General features: G+C 39.2%; 1 protein-coding gene across 1 annotated transcript; it reads left to right on the forward strand.

The window, feature by feature from the left end:
* Positions 1-609: 609 nt before the first annotated feature.
* On the forward strand, positions 610-2721 carry LOC308694870 (E3 SUMO-protein ligase KIAA1586-like; the record flags this gene model as incomplete). The annotated part of the gene is made up of 1 exon (XM_081372665.1): positions 610-2721. The coding sequence occupies one exon, from the start codon at positions 610-612 to the stop codon at positions 2719-2721; it is 2112 nt and encodes a 703-aa protein (XP_081228791.1).
* Between the last annotated feature and the right edge of the window lie 11411 nt (positions 2722-14132).

Here is a 14132-nt window from a genome sequence, read left to right on the forward strand (position 1 = left end):
ATTACTGACTCACTCTTGAGCGTCTGGCGCGAGTGATTTCAATGTTAAGTCAATGTAGGTCCTGCGGCGCGAATGAGGCGTTTAGCGCGGCGCGGACGCATCCAGTTCGCGCAAATGAGGCGAAATGACTAACACAAATAATTAATCTGTCTTTTCTATCATTTCACTGTAGCCCAGCATCGCAATGTAAAGTTAACGTTATTACTTTAAACGCAGCAGTAAAACTGTTTACTGTAATAGTTTAACTTTGCAATCAATCCGTTATTCAGCAGAGGCTAGCCTAGAGAAGTAGCCGCGCTGTAATGTTAACTGTCAGTGGCGCGATAGAACAATAAAATCCGGAATGGACCACCCACTGTCAGCGCTAGCCTTCTGATACAATAGATGACGTTGCGTCTAATTGATCTGATCCTGTCCATTAACTTTGATCCATTTTCGGCTTTTCAGAATGTCACCAAGTACAAATATTTATGTTATTTCAGCGCGAAAACTCTAGCTAGCTAGCTGAGAACAATGAAAAGGGTACAGAGCAGTATATCATCGTATTTCACAGGACCATCACAAAAAAATCCTAAAACTGCAAATGAGAATGTTACTACTACAGGTAGGATGGGCGGCAACTCCCAGCCTCAGCAGAACTCACAGTCCCATGTTGACTCAAATGAACAAGGACCATACAACCCAGACTTACAAGCTAATGATTCGGTTTCTGGGGCTATTGTTGGAGGTTGCATTGAGCCGGGGCGCTTTGCTAAATGGAGAGAGGGTCGAGAGTGGCTTGCTGTCACCAAAGATGGATCAGTTCAGTGTACAGCTTGCTCTGACATTAGAGATTTAGGCCCATATACACAAGAGAGGCTTCACATCGACTCTGCATTTATTAATGGCATAAAAGCAAAGTCTGCAAAAAAATTAAATGACAAAATAAGCAGACATGGAAAGTGTCAGTCCCACATCAAATGCATAGAAATTTTGCAGAGAAGACGCGAGACAGCAATTGAAAAGGCAGTAGATAACAGTGCAGCTCTGTGGAGAAAACACAATGAGAAGACTTTAAAAGTAACTGAGAATTGCATACGTACAGCCTATATGATCTGCCAAAACAACCTCTCATTCAAAATCCAGCCACAGCTGGTGGAACTGCAACAACTGAATGGTGTAAACCTGGGATGTATGCTGCATTCTGACAAGGCTTGTCGTAATATGCTCATGTTTATTGCAGAAAAAATGAGAACTCAGCTAGTGGACTTTATCAAAAACTCATCTGATAAGTTCAGTATTCTCATTGATGAGAGCACAACGGTGTCAAACAAAACATGCCTAATCATCTACATTAGGATTCCCTATGAAGGTGAGGTCTGCAACTTCTTCCTTCAACTTGTTGAGCTGCAGTCGTGCACTGGATCGGCCATCTGTGACATCCTGCTCCAAAGCCTTTATACACAGGGCATCTCTGAAGACATGTTGCGCACCCGGCTTATTGGCTTTGCAACAGATGGGGCCGCTGCTATGATGGGCCGATACAGAGGAGCAGCCACACTCCTACGTGAGAAGATCAATCCTAACCTGACCGTCATTCACTGTATGAACCACAAGTTAGAACTTGCGGTCCATGATGCTGTGAAACACATTACAGAGGCGAGCCATTTTCAGATGTTCATTGACTCTCTGTATTCATTTTTCTCTCAAAGCCCAAAACATATGAGAGAGTTTGAGTCTGCAGCTTCCGAACTGGGCATGCACGCTCGCAGAATAGGAAGAGTATTCGATGTGCGCTGGCTGTCCTCTTCCTGCACGTCTGTGACGGCTCTCTGGCAAAGCTATCCAGCCTTGGTCAAACTCTTTGGAGTGTTGATGGAAGACAAATCCAGATCTTCCGTGGAAAGAGCCAAATGTCGGGGCATTCATGGTAAAATGACACAGTGGCTTTTTTTGGTGGAGATGGCATTGGTAAAAGATGCACTGGAAACCCTGCAAGCCTTGTCCCTGTTTCTGCAGAGGAGAGATGCCACAGCTGTCAGTGCCAGTGCTGAGGTGGATGTTGCACTGAGAACACTGAGGTCTATGCGGCAAGCAGATGGTGTGAACGCAAGAGGCCTGAACGAGGAATTTGAAAGTTTCCACTCTTTCAAGGGAGTGAATGTGTCTCAGACAAGTGACAGTGATCATCGGAAGGCAGAGGTCTTTCGTGAAAGACTGTTCGTTTCCCTGGCCGACAACATTGAGCGCAGGCTGGATGACAACGGAATTATTTCTGATGCAGCCGTTCTAAATCCGTCAAATTGGCCATCTGATGAAGACGAGCGCATCCTATATGGAGACAACAAACTTCTCACCATTCAGAAGACTCTCGCTGTTGAGGCTGCAACCAGTACCATACTCCTCAAGGAATTCCACCAATTCAAGTGTCATGGCACCACAGGAGACAATCTGCGCAAAGTGCTCCTCACTGTCTCCACACTCCCATTGTCAACAGCTGAGTGTGAAAGGGGATTCAGCGCCATGAACCGTATTCTCACAGACGAAAGAAACCGAATAAACGTCTCCACACTGAACAACCTACTGTTCATTTCCATAAATGGGCCAGGAGTTGCCTACTTCCCTGCCCGGAGATTTGCAGAAATGTGGGTAAAAGAGGGACGACATGCCGCAGATGACGCTCCCACTGGAAAGCAGAAAAAGACGACAGAAGTCCGTCATCAAGGCAGACTGTTTTCCTAGAATGATGCATAGGCCTACACTATAGCCTATTTATGTTTAAGTTGACACTACGATGTGCCATATAGTTTTGCCATAAATATGTTTTTTGACATGAGTGGCACTATCCATACTGGGAGGGGGATTTAATTCTTGTTTTTTCGTTGTGCATGATCACAGTTCATATGTGTGGGGAAAGATAAGCTATTAGAGTAAAAATATTGCGTTAGGCTGCATTAGAGTTAATAAGAAAAAAGATTTTACAATTCCTGCAAATGCAGTGATGAAGTTCATGTTCTCATGATTCATTTTTATGAATTAAAATGTTTCTAAATGTGCTGGGGACAGAGACGCATTCATTTTTTTTTCTCTTTCGCGCAGGTTATGTTTTGAAAGACAATGTCCTGTAGCTCAGGCACGACCCCACTTTTCAACAGGCCCACTTTTTTTCAAAAAAACCCCCCCAACTTTTACTATATCCTAATTTTGTCAAGAATTATAAAAAATCGTCAATAAGCTCATAATTTGTGCTAAAATAGTCTAAATGTTTAGTTTAAAAAAACATTTTAAAAGCTGGTTATATTTAGATGTTTCTGCGCAAGTTCAGCAGACAGTGAGGTTCGGGTTTGATCCGATCAGAGCTCGTGAGCGGAGAGCGCATTTCTGAATATTACACTCCGCTCGCTCATTCCGCAGGGTCGCTCGCTCAACCCAGAATGGCCTGAGCCTGGCTCGAAAATATGTGGAATAAGGGCTGCTTCCGACTAAAGTTTTTTCTAGTCGACTAGTAGTTGTTTATTTAAGCCATTAGTGGACAAATCGCCCCTTTATATTAATTTGATTACTTATATAGCCTACACAGGATAATGAGCGTTTAATAGCCGCACTCAAGCGCACGACCGCACGCATAAAGCTTGCCACAAAGAACCGGTAAAAGTAATTGATGCCGATTCATAGTCCTTTGTGATGTGTGTGATCTAACACAGGGTTTCTCAACCTTTTGCTTACTGCGACCCACTTTTTTTTTGTATGCCAGTCATACGACCCACTAAGGCTGGAAATAATTCAATAACTGAAATGCCTCTCAGATCTATAGGCTACTACTATATGTTTATTATAATTAATTTCACAAAAACACAGACACATTTTCAATAGACAGACTATGAGGCAAACTGATTTTTTTTTTACTCACGTTAATGTGACACTTGAGACACTATAGTGGCGAGACCGAGACGGATCACAAAACTTATCACGGATCCGTGCGGTTTAATTAAAGTCAATTTTATTTTAAAATGCGCTTCTTTGGCTGGCTCTGATATAGCTGGAAGGCAGCATATTCAGGATATTACTAAAGCGGGAATAAACATCACAATATGATTATCCGCTTCTATGATGACAAGCAGAGTTAGTGCCCCAGTCACACCACTGTGAAGTTACACATAGGGCCTACGGAGTTTCACTTAATTGAGGCTAAAGCAAATGTTATTTGATTACTCACTTACTCTTGAGCGTCTGGCGCGAGTGATTTCAATTGAATGTAAAGACGCGTTTACGCGCGTCTAGAGGTCCTGCGGCGCGAATGAGGCGTTTAGCGCGCGCGGGCGCGTCCAGTTCGCGCGAATGAGGCGAAACACGAGATAATGCATGTCTTTTCTATCATTTCACTGTAGCTCAGCATCGCGATGTAAAGTTAACGTTATTACTTTAACAGCAGCAGTAAAACTGGGCCATTTAATTTTGCCATTCATAAATAAGTGTCTTGTCTAGCCGAGTGACACCATGGTACTGGGAGGGAGATTTAATTCTTGCATGTTTTTTAAAGTAAAAGTTTTTAAGTAAAAATATTGCGTTAGGCTACTTCATGAGTTAATAAGAATTTTTTTTTTACAATTCCTGCAAATGCAGTGATGAAGTTCATGTTCTCGTGATTTATTTTTATGAATAAAAATGTTTCAAAACATCCATAGGCCTACTTCAAAACATACTTCTTTTTCTCACAAATCGCACCCTGAAATACAGCGTTAGAAGGCACGGCAATAATGAAGTAGCCTACGACATTCGAAAATCAGATTCGTTGGAGGACTGGCTGTTTACATGCAAAACTTTTGTTTCAATCTGTGCGCGTTTATGATTAGGTGTTTACATTAAGGCTTTTTAGTCCGATTGAGCCGCCAATGCGTTTATTAAAGGATTATTTTTTTGCACGTAAACGTAGTCTATTGCAATGAGACTATTGTGAAGCCCATTTATTAGCTGTGCTAGTGAACACAGAAGTCTTGCGACCCCCTATAGAATTATCAACCACCCACTTGTGGGTCGCGACCCACCGGTTGAGAAACCGGACCCTGATAACAAGCACACGGTAGTGAGTCGTTTAAAAACAGCAACAAACTCCAACAAAATAAAGTAATTTTATGCAAATCCACAGCCTTTTATCTACAGATCATGCATTATAATGTGAATATATCATATTGGAGAGAGTTTTACCGTGCATCCAGCCGGAAGAGGCGCGCGCGCTGTTTGAATACTGCTGGAGAATGATTGACAGCCGCAAAGGAGGGAAAACGAGTTTCCGTATACTTTAATGATGTAAACAGATTTATGTCCCTCACATTAAGCTATGGAATGACTTCAGATGACTTTGTCACCCGAACTGACATGAAAAAAGCGGGAGGCGCCGAAAAGCGCGCTGTTTGCATCCCTGCTTGTCAAAACGTGTCAAAGACACATCAAAAAGCTGCTGTAACAGTATACTGTAACCATTTGGCAATTAAAAAGCACATGTCACGACACATAATTCCCCGTCTTCTTTTACTAAAGAATATCTTTGACTTATTTACTTACCGGTAGTCTTCTTTCTTGACTTCTTTTGAAATTGTTGACCGGCGCGGCATGGACGGAGGCATGGACGGCGGGGGAGTACAGGGCTACTGTGTGCGAACTAAGGTCTAGAGTGGCTTGCCTGCCTGGTTGTGCATTGGGGATGAAATGCATAACTGATGCTACTAAAATTTATACTGGCCAGTGGGGTGAAAGCCCAATGGCGCCACCGCCACCCCTGGCCACCCCCTGGTGGCGCCATTGAGTGGATGATAGCCCTGAAGACGCCTAGCAATGATATACCTTTACTGGTAGTATACCTTTAATTAAGTTATAACTTAAGAGTCTTCGTAGCGCGCTAAGAGACAACGTTATCGGGAAACACAGACCAGGTATGATGCGTAAAGGAGATTCCAAAGCGCTCTTCTTTGGTCAGAACCATGGAGAGCGATCGCGGATAGGTCCGTCCTATGCACCGAACATTTTTACAATGCAACAAAATATTTAAAGAGCATCAAGCTATTAAAACCTATATTATGTATACGCACAGGCCCACCCACATTGGTCTGGCCCATCCAAAACTGGAATCCTGGCGCCGTGCCTGCTGTAGCTTACTTAAATTAAGATACAATTAATACAAATCGAAATTCACTTTAAAGAAAGGCAGCTGTTCTGTTTGAGGTCTCTGTGGAAGTTTTAAAGCAGTCTTATAGTGCCGCTTTCAGAGCGGTCAAATCCGTAACCAAGAACGTTGGTTACCGGACCCTAACACGTTGTTTTTTCCCTCATAAATGCGAACACGAAAAATAAAATAAAATTAATATTATAATGGATTTTTGTTAGGTCAGACAATGATTACCAAATTTCTCTCTCATATTGAAAACAGTAAAAAAAATCGAACCAAAAGTCAAATTATTATGGACGGAAGTTAAAAGTGATGGGTACAAAATGACTCATGACGAAATGTGGGTGGTATGAATGCGCCTGTGAAAACATCCCCACCTCTGTTTTTTTTACAAATCGCACCCTGTATATATATATATATATATATATATATATATATATATATATATATATATATATATATATATATATATATATATATACAGTATATATACTGTATATGTGTGTGTGTGTTTTTATTTTATTCTTTTCATAATTTTGTTATGTATTGTGTTGTGTACAAGAATGGAAAGGTCTGTCAGGGAAGAACAACATACACAGCCCGGAGGTTCATTCAAGGAATACCTCCTGTTGTGATAATGGCAATAGATGCTACAGTCTTCTGTAATGCTCATCCAGAAATGCAACCGCCAATGCTTCCTTCATCAGTGCTACTGTGTGACGAAAGGCAAGAATCTACTTTTTGAAAATTTGGAAATGTTATAAACATAGTAAAGAGTCCACATTTGTCATAGGTTAAAAGGTTATATATTAAAAACAAATAATTACATATACTTTATTTATATTATTTATATGTTTATTTATGTAATTAACTGTTTAAATGGAATTATTCAGTTGCTTTATGTCATTACATGTCTTTGTTCACAATCAGATACCAACCTGTTGCAGTGACGTTTCACCTTGAGTCAGAAAATCATTTTGTTTCCTTTCATCAAATCACTGGTAGTCACTGGAATTTTTATGATGGGATCGAGGAACTAAAACAGCCAGGCTCTGGAGACCGACAGGCAACCGGCCAAGTTTTTAGAAGTGTATTCTCAAAAATATGTACAGTGGGTCATGTTGTACTTGTAAGGGTAAGTAACCACTTTAGTACAACAAATGTACTATTTCACCTTAACTATCTATTTGAATTACAAAAGGGATTAACATAAATCTATACGGTTTAGGAAGCTTTTTCTTTTTTCCAACAATATTTTATCATTTTAAGTGTCTAGTGTGTAGTAGTTTATACAAATGTGTGTGTGTGTGTGTGTGTGTGTGTGTGTGTATGTGTGTGAGAGAGAGAGAGAGAGAGAGAGAGAGAGAGGGGATATTATAGGCACAGAATAGGCTACACCTGAAACAAAACATGTTAGCAACTGTACATACCATAGTTATGTAACTTAACATTATGTTTACTTAACTTTATGTTTTTAACTTAACTTTATGTTTTTTTATTGCATTCATTCTCACATGTGAGCCATATGGGGAACTTGTTCCCAGATGCTTCGTCATCCTTGTACAATTAATACAAGCATCCCATTTTATTAATCTAGTGCAGACTCTTACAGAAGAGCAGATTGCTGACAAGCCCGAGGTGGAAGGAATTTCACCTACAATGAACATCCATAATGAAACACCTGTTGAGGTATGTATCTTAAAAAAAATGTAAGATGACATAATAATAAATAATAAAATATATAAAAATATATATATTTAATTACTAAATCTCTTTAAAAAAAGTATCATGTTGACCAGTTTAAGACCTATTTGGATAGTTTGATGGGTGCAATGTTTTGTCCAGTATAGCTGTTTACTAACCCTGATTTCATGGTTTTAAATTAGTTTTATATTAACACTTGTTTTATATTGTTCAACAGAAATGTGCACCTCACAAAAAATTACAGGAACGTGAATGCTTATCACAGGAACTGGGAGCTTGTTGCTATCAAAGGGTTGGAAATCAGTAAGGCAAATATGGAAAATCTGTCTGTCTGTCTGTACTAGTACCACGGTGGTGATGGCGCAGTGGATAAGACACATGCCTTTGGTTTGAGAGACCTGGGTTTGAATCCACTGTGAGACACCAATGTGTCCCTGAGCAAGACACTTAACCCCTAGTTGCTCCAGAGGCGTGTGACCTCTGACATGTATAGCAATTGTAAGTCGCTTTGGATAAAAGCGTCAGCTAAATGAATAAATGTAAATGAATAAATGTACCGCTGAAAGTTTGGGCACATTACTATTTTTAAAGTTTTTGAAAGAAGTCTAATGCTCATCAAGCCTGCGGAATACAGAAAAAAAAATATATCAAAAAGTTATCAATGTTGGAAACAGTTGTGCTGCTTTATATATATTTTTTTAATAAACTGTGATATTTTTTCTGGATTCTTTGATGAATAAAAGGTTATAGAGAAGAGCATTTATTCAAAATAGAAAAGTTATTTTTTTAAAGAAACTGATCATTTTATTCAGCAAGGATCTGTTTATTGTTAGAAAATAAGGTTTCTTTTTTGAATAAATGCTGTTCTTTTTTACTTTTTATCAATTAATCCTGGAAAAAATTATCACAGATTCCCCCCCCAAAAATAAGCAGCATAACGGCCAACTCGTAAAATATGTATGATTTGCCGTGAGATCAGGTTGGCATAGCTGTTTTCAACATTTATAATAATCAGGGGTGCGTTCAAAGAACAACATGAAAGAACAAACGTTGATTAAATAATCAGTTCACAAGCTATATATATTTTTTTATTGAACGATCTTTTAATATAAGTCCAATATTACAATAAAATCAATTCCAGTGTAATTATGACTTTCTTTTTTAAACTATTACAAAACATTTCCAATGAATTAAATTTATAAAACAGCAACATATCACAAAAAATACAGAGCAAAGATGTATCATTAAACTGCTGTACTTTTAACTAGTTCATTTCATCATTGTCAGAGGTTTTTTAGGTGCTTTAATTTTTTTATTTTAGACAGGAGACGTTGAACTTGAATGTGCTTCCCATTAAACCAGGCCCAAGGCCATGGGTCGCCTGGTCAAATGTCTGCCAGTTCCTCCTTAAATACTCGAAGTGTAGGTCTTCCTGCAAATTAAATACATAAAGATTTGTTTCAATGCACACTGACAGTCATAAAAAAATGTAAAATGTATTTCAACTGCAGGCTTCAGTTTTGGATATTAAAAAATTAACATCCTCATTTTCATATATTTCCAGGACTACTTTCTTTTGTGGATTAAACTTGTTGCCAGGAACATTAATGAAACCTTATTGTAAAGCCTTTCTCAATGGATCTGCCAGCTCTGTGGAGTAATGTTGTTGCGTGATCGAGATCGGTTCATGAGTAAACCGCTGTCTAGTATTGCTCCGAGCGAATAAACTGTTTTTTACTCAGACGAGTAGCGTGGGTTCACTCAGCTTTCGTTTGCCGTGTGATGTTTCTCGTATGCGGCAGAAATGGCAACTCTCTCTCAGAAAAATGTTGCAAAATGTGACCATTTACTTGCAGTCTAGAGCCCTGTATAGTGCTGTATTTCTGCTTTACATGAGCGCCACCTACTGTCAGAGAGTGAATTTGTTTGTTTTTTGCATTGGTCTGAACTGACAAATTAGACATTCCTGTTGGTTGAACACGTGTTAATGGATATCAATCAATTAACAAAGTGTCCTGTGCTCACCACACACTGGCTATAGGTGGAGAGGAGAGATTTGGCTATATGGTATAAAAAAAGAAAAAAGGTTAGTTCCGGTTGGTTGTCAGTTGAGGTCATGGGTCTATTTGTTCATGTTCAATGTTGTTATCGATAGAGATACGCGGATGGGGTATTAGTTCATCTGCAACCGCATCAAAAAACTCATCATCCGCACCAACGTTTTTTGACCAAATTTCAAAGCCGCACCCGCCCGCCATCCGCTGATTGTTTTGCGTTCTATGGACGATGCAATGCTCTGCTGATGCGAGCCGCAAGAAAGCCCTTGTCTGTTCTAGAAAGGATGCAGCAAAGATATTTAATGCTAATGTATGAGGCATAGGCCTACGCTGAGTTTCATTCATTTATGATGAGATGCGCTCTAGTTCACAATGCAAAGTGAACGCGGCGCGCCGGCGCCTCCATGTCACGGTTATTATATTTTCTGCAATATTTGCTTTTTATTTATTAAATACATGCAATTGGTTGATGAAACATTTATTACAATTAAGATAATTTTTTTACAAAACGAAATTCGTTTTAAAGAAAGGCTTTCTACAAAACAAAACTTCATTAAGTGGTAAAAACCATGTCTCCCGATATATTGCGCATCTTATGATCCTATCTTTTATTACAATTGTTTTTGAGCTAAAATGTAATACATATCATATATATACACACACTGTATATGTTTCTTTTATCAAACATGTTTGGGGCCAGTCAAGGGGTAATTAAACTGCACAATTAGTTAACGGTAATGATACGTTGTTTATTATTGCAAATGTTTATTGCTAATGTTTATTATTGCAAATGTTTATTAATGCAAATGTTTATTGCTAATGTTTATTATTGCAAATGTTTATTGCTAATGTTTATTATTGCAAATGTTTTTCATTTGTTTAATAAATCTCATAATGATGGCACATCACTATATTATAGTCATAGCTTTTATTTCTATCTCAAATGATTGACGGTCGGTCAGGGGGTACTTGGCAAAGAATCAAATACAGTTGGAAACGACAGACCATTAATAACACAGACTGTTAACAATTGTTTTTAATTAGTATTTAAACATTCTCTATGATAAAAAAAAATGTTTGTAAAAAATATTTTAATTACACGGTTTTGGCGGTTATAGAGTTCTAATGACGGTGTTCAACTATAACGTCATTCTCACGGTTAGCCTAAATTATACTTTTTTTTAAAATTGTACTTTACAGTAGCAATGGATACTCTATTTTTTCATAACATAGCCTACCTGTACTACATGTACTCTACCATCTTGTGTGTCCCAGCAAGTTACACTCACACACACACACACACACACACACACACACACACACACAGACACAACTGTTCCAGACCCGGAGTTCGGCTGAATGGATTTGAAAACGGTAAAACTCAACTGTTTAACTCTGGGGGAGTTGTAAAATGAGCCTATTTCCAAAAAAGTGGAGTATCCCTTTAACAATAGAAGATCTTAGTGAAGCTATAGGGGATATCAATAGCGGTAAAGCGCCGGGGCTAGACGGGATTCCAGTAGATTTCCAGTATTCCACACTGTTCAGCTCGTCTATTTTGGTCTGTACAACTTTCGGCGGGGGCAAATGAGTAACGCCCGTTTCACACATACTCCGTTTGCAGTGCGTATATATCCATGTTAACAGGTTCGAGCTTTCACGCCCGTTTCACACATACTCCGTGTGCAGTGTGTGTGTGGTACGTGTTGCAGTGCATATGCGGTGCAGGAGCAGCACGCGCTAAAGTGCTTTCACATATGCTGCTTTTGCAGTGCATAAACTGATCCACGGCTGTACCACAAACACATACTCACTATTTGTATTTCAAATCCAGAAGTTATCAGCAAATTTGATTTCTCTTTGTACACATATAGGCCTACACTCTTTAATAGACATATTCACGTTTAAACACAATCTAAACAAACTATTATTTTCCTTGATTTACCCCGGTCTTGAAGTAAAAAGATGACTGTGAAAAATAGTAGTATTTAGTTAAATGCATTTATAGTGAGATTACTACATTTTATTTTGTTAAATGCAATGCTCTGTCACTTTAATTCAGCGTGTGCACACAGCAGAAATAGATTCGGTGCGGAAACAATCTCTGCACTGCTGTATACGCTCTGCAGCTGGAACGGATTGCCGGACCGCATCCGCGTGCAGTGTGAAAGCTCTAACCTGTTAACATGGGTACGGGAAAAAATACGCACCGCATACACACTGCAAACGGAGTATGTGTGAAACGGGCGTCACACTCCATGCAGATGCTGAAAGTGTCGCCTTTGTAAGTGACGACAACGATGTGTGAAAGACCTTGTAGCTGACTCGTTTGTTAACATTGCTAGAGGACAACAGGCATCTTGCATCGCAAGAGTGCCATACAAAAACGGTGCTGTACAAAAACGTAAATTATAGTTCGCCTCAAAGATTTTTATTTGTGTATTTATTTAATTTGTATTATTTCTTCCCCAAGCTCATAAAATAAATTTGGGTCGCACATAAATTGACTGGGTCGGTCGGAAATCGGAACCTAACATAAAAAAAAAATTATGCCTAGGGTAATGTGTGTCTAACTTACAAAGAAGAGACTTTGTTTCAGCACATGACAATAAACTACTTACCGTGATCTCAGACTGTGTTGATGTGGTTTCTCCACTGCATGGATCTTCATGTGTAGATTCAGGTGACTTTTAAAAGAGAAACTCTTTCCACACTGATCACACGTGTTTGGTTTCTCTCCAATGTGGATCCTCTCATGTGATCTCAGATATGTTGACTGAATGAATCGCTTGTCACAGTGTGAACACTTGTAAGGTTTTTCTCCAGTGTGAATTCTCTGGTGCAGTTTTAAACCGTCCGCTGTAGTAAAAGTCTTCTCACACTCAAAGCACATATACTCTCTCACACCAGTGTGAGTTTTCTCATGTTTATGTAAATATTGCAGCAGTGAAAAACTCTTTCCACACACAGAACATGAATGCGGCTTCTCCTTTGTATGAACTCTCAGGTGTTTCTTCAGGTCACTTTTAAAAGCAAAACTCTTTCCACACTGATCACACGTGTGCGGCTTCTCTCCAGAGTGGATCATCTCATGTCTTTTCAGATGTTCTGATCGACTGAATCTCTTGTCACAGTGTGAACACTTGTAAGGTTTTTCTCCAGTGTGGATCATCTCATGTGATCTCAGATTTGATGATCGATTGAATCTCTTGTCACAGTGTAAACACTTGTAAGGTTTTTCTCCAGTGTGAATTCTCTGGTGCTGTTTTAAATTGTCCGCTGTAGTGAAAGTCTTCTCACACTCACAGCACATGTACTCTCTCACACCAGTGTGTATTTTTTCATGTGTATGTAAATATTGCTTCAGTGAAAAACTCTTTCCACACACAGAACATGAATGCGGCTTCTCCTTCGTATGAACTGTCAGGTGTTTCTTCAGGTCTGATGCACTAAGAAATGTTTTGCAGCATTGATCACATGTGAACGGCTTCTCTCCGGTGTGGATCATCATGTGAACATTAAGGGATGATGATTGTCTGAAACTCTTCCCACATTGATCACATGAAAACGGCTTCTCTCCGGTGTGGATCCTCATGTGAATCTCAAGACTTTGTTTGGTTGTGAAACTCTTTCCACACTGAGTGCAGGTGAAAGATTTCTTGGCTCTTCTTTTCTTTAAAAATGTCTTTTTAGTCTTTGAGCGACTCAAAGGTTTTTCTCCAGGTTTGACATGATGTTCCTCCTCCACTTCACTCAGTTCTTCACTCTCCTCCTTCACTTCACTCAGTTCTTCACTTTCCTCCTTCACTTCACTCAGTTCTTCACTCTCCTCCTTCACTTCACTCAGTTCTTCACTCTCCTCCTTCACTTCACTCAGTTCTTCACTCTCCTCCTTCACTTCCATCGGGTCTGACAGGAAAGAAACAAATGTTACAATTAATTTTCAGTACATCAAAATAATTCAAAGATAGAAATAGAAAGTGAGCCCTGATGTAATAGTAGAAAGTAGACAACTGTTATAAAATATGATAATTTGATGCCTTTTTTATAAATTGATTATATGTCCTTGAAACTTTCCATGAATGAGGTAAATTTTATCTTCCAATTATTATCTTTAAAACATTGTAGGCACGAATCCTACAGATTGGTAGGTTTAGGGGTGGGTTTAGGGATCAGGGGGTGGAGACGGGTAGGTTTAGGTATATGTAAGGTGGGAGGAGTTGGATTTT

This window comes from Scardinius erythrophthalmus (assembly GCF_964197995.2).
Source record: "Scardinius erythrophthalmus genome assembly, chromosome: 1".
In the NCBI taxonomy this organism is placed as follows: Eukaryota; Metazoa; Chordata; class Actinopteri; order Cypriniformes; family Leuciscidae; genus Scardinius; species Scardinius erythrophthalmus.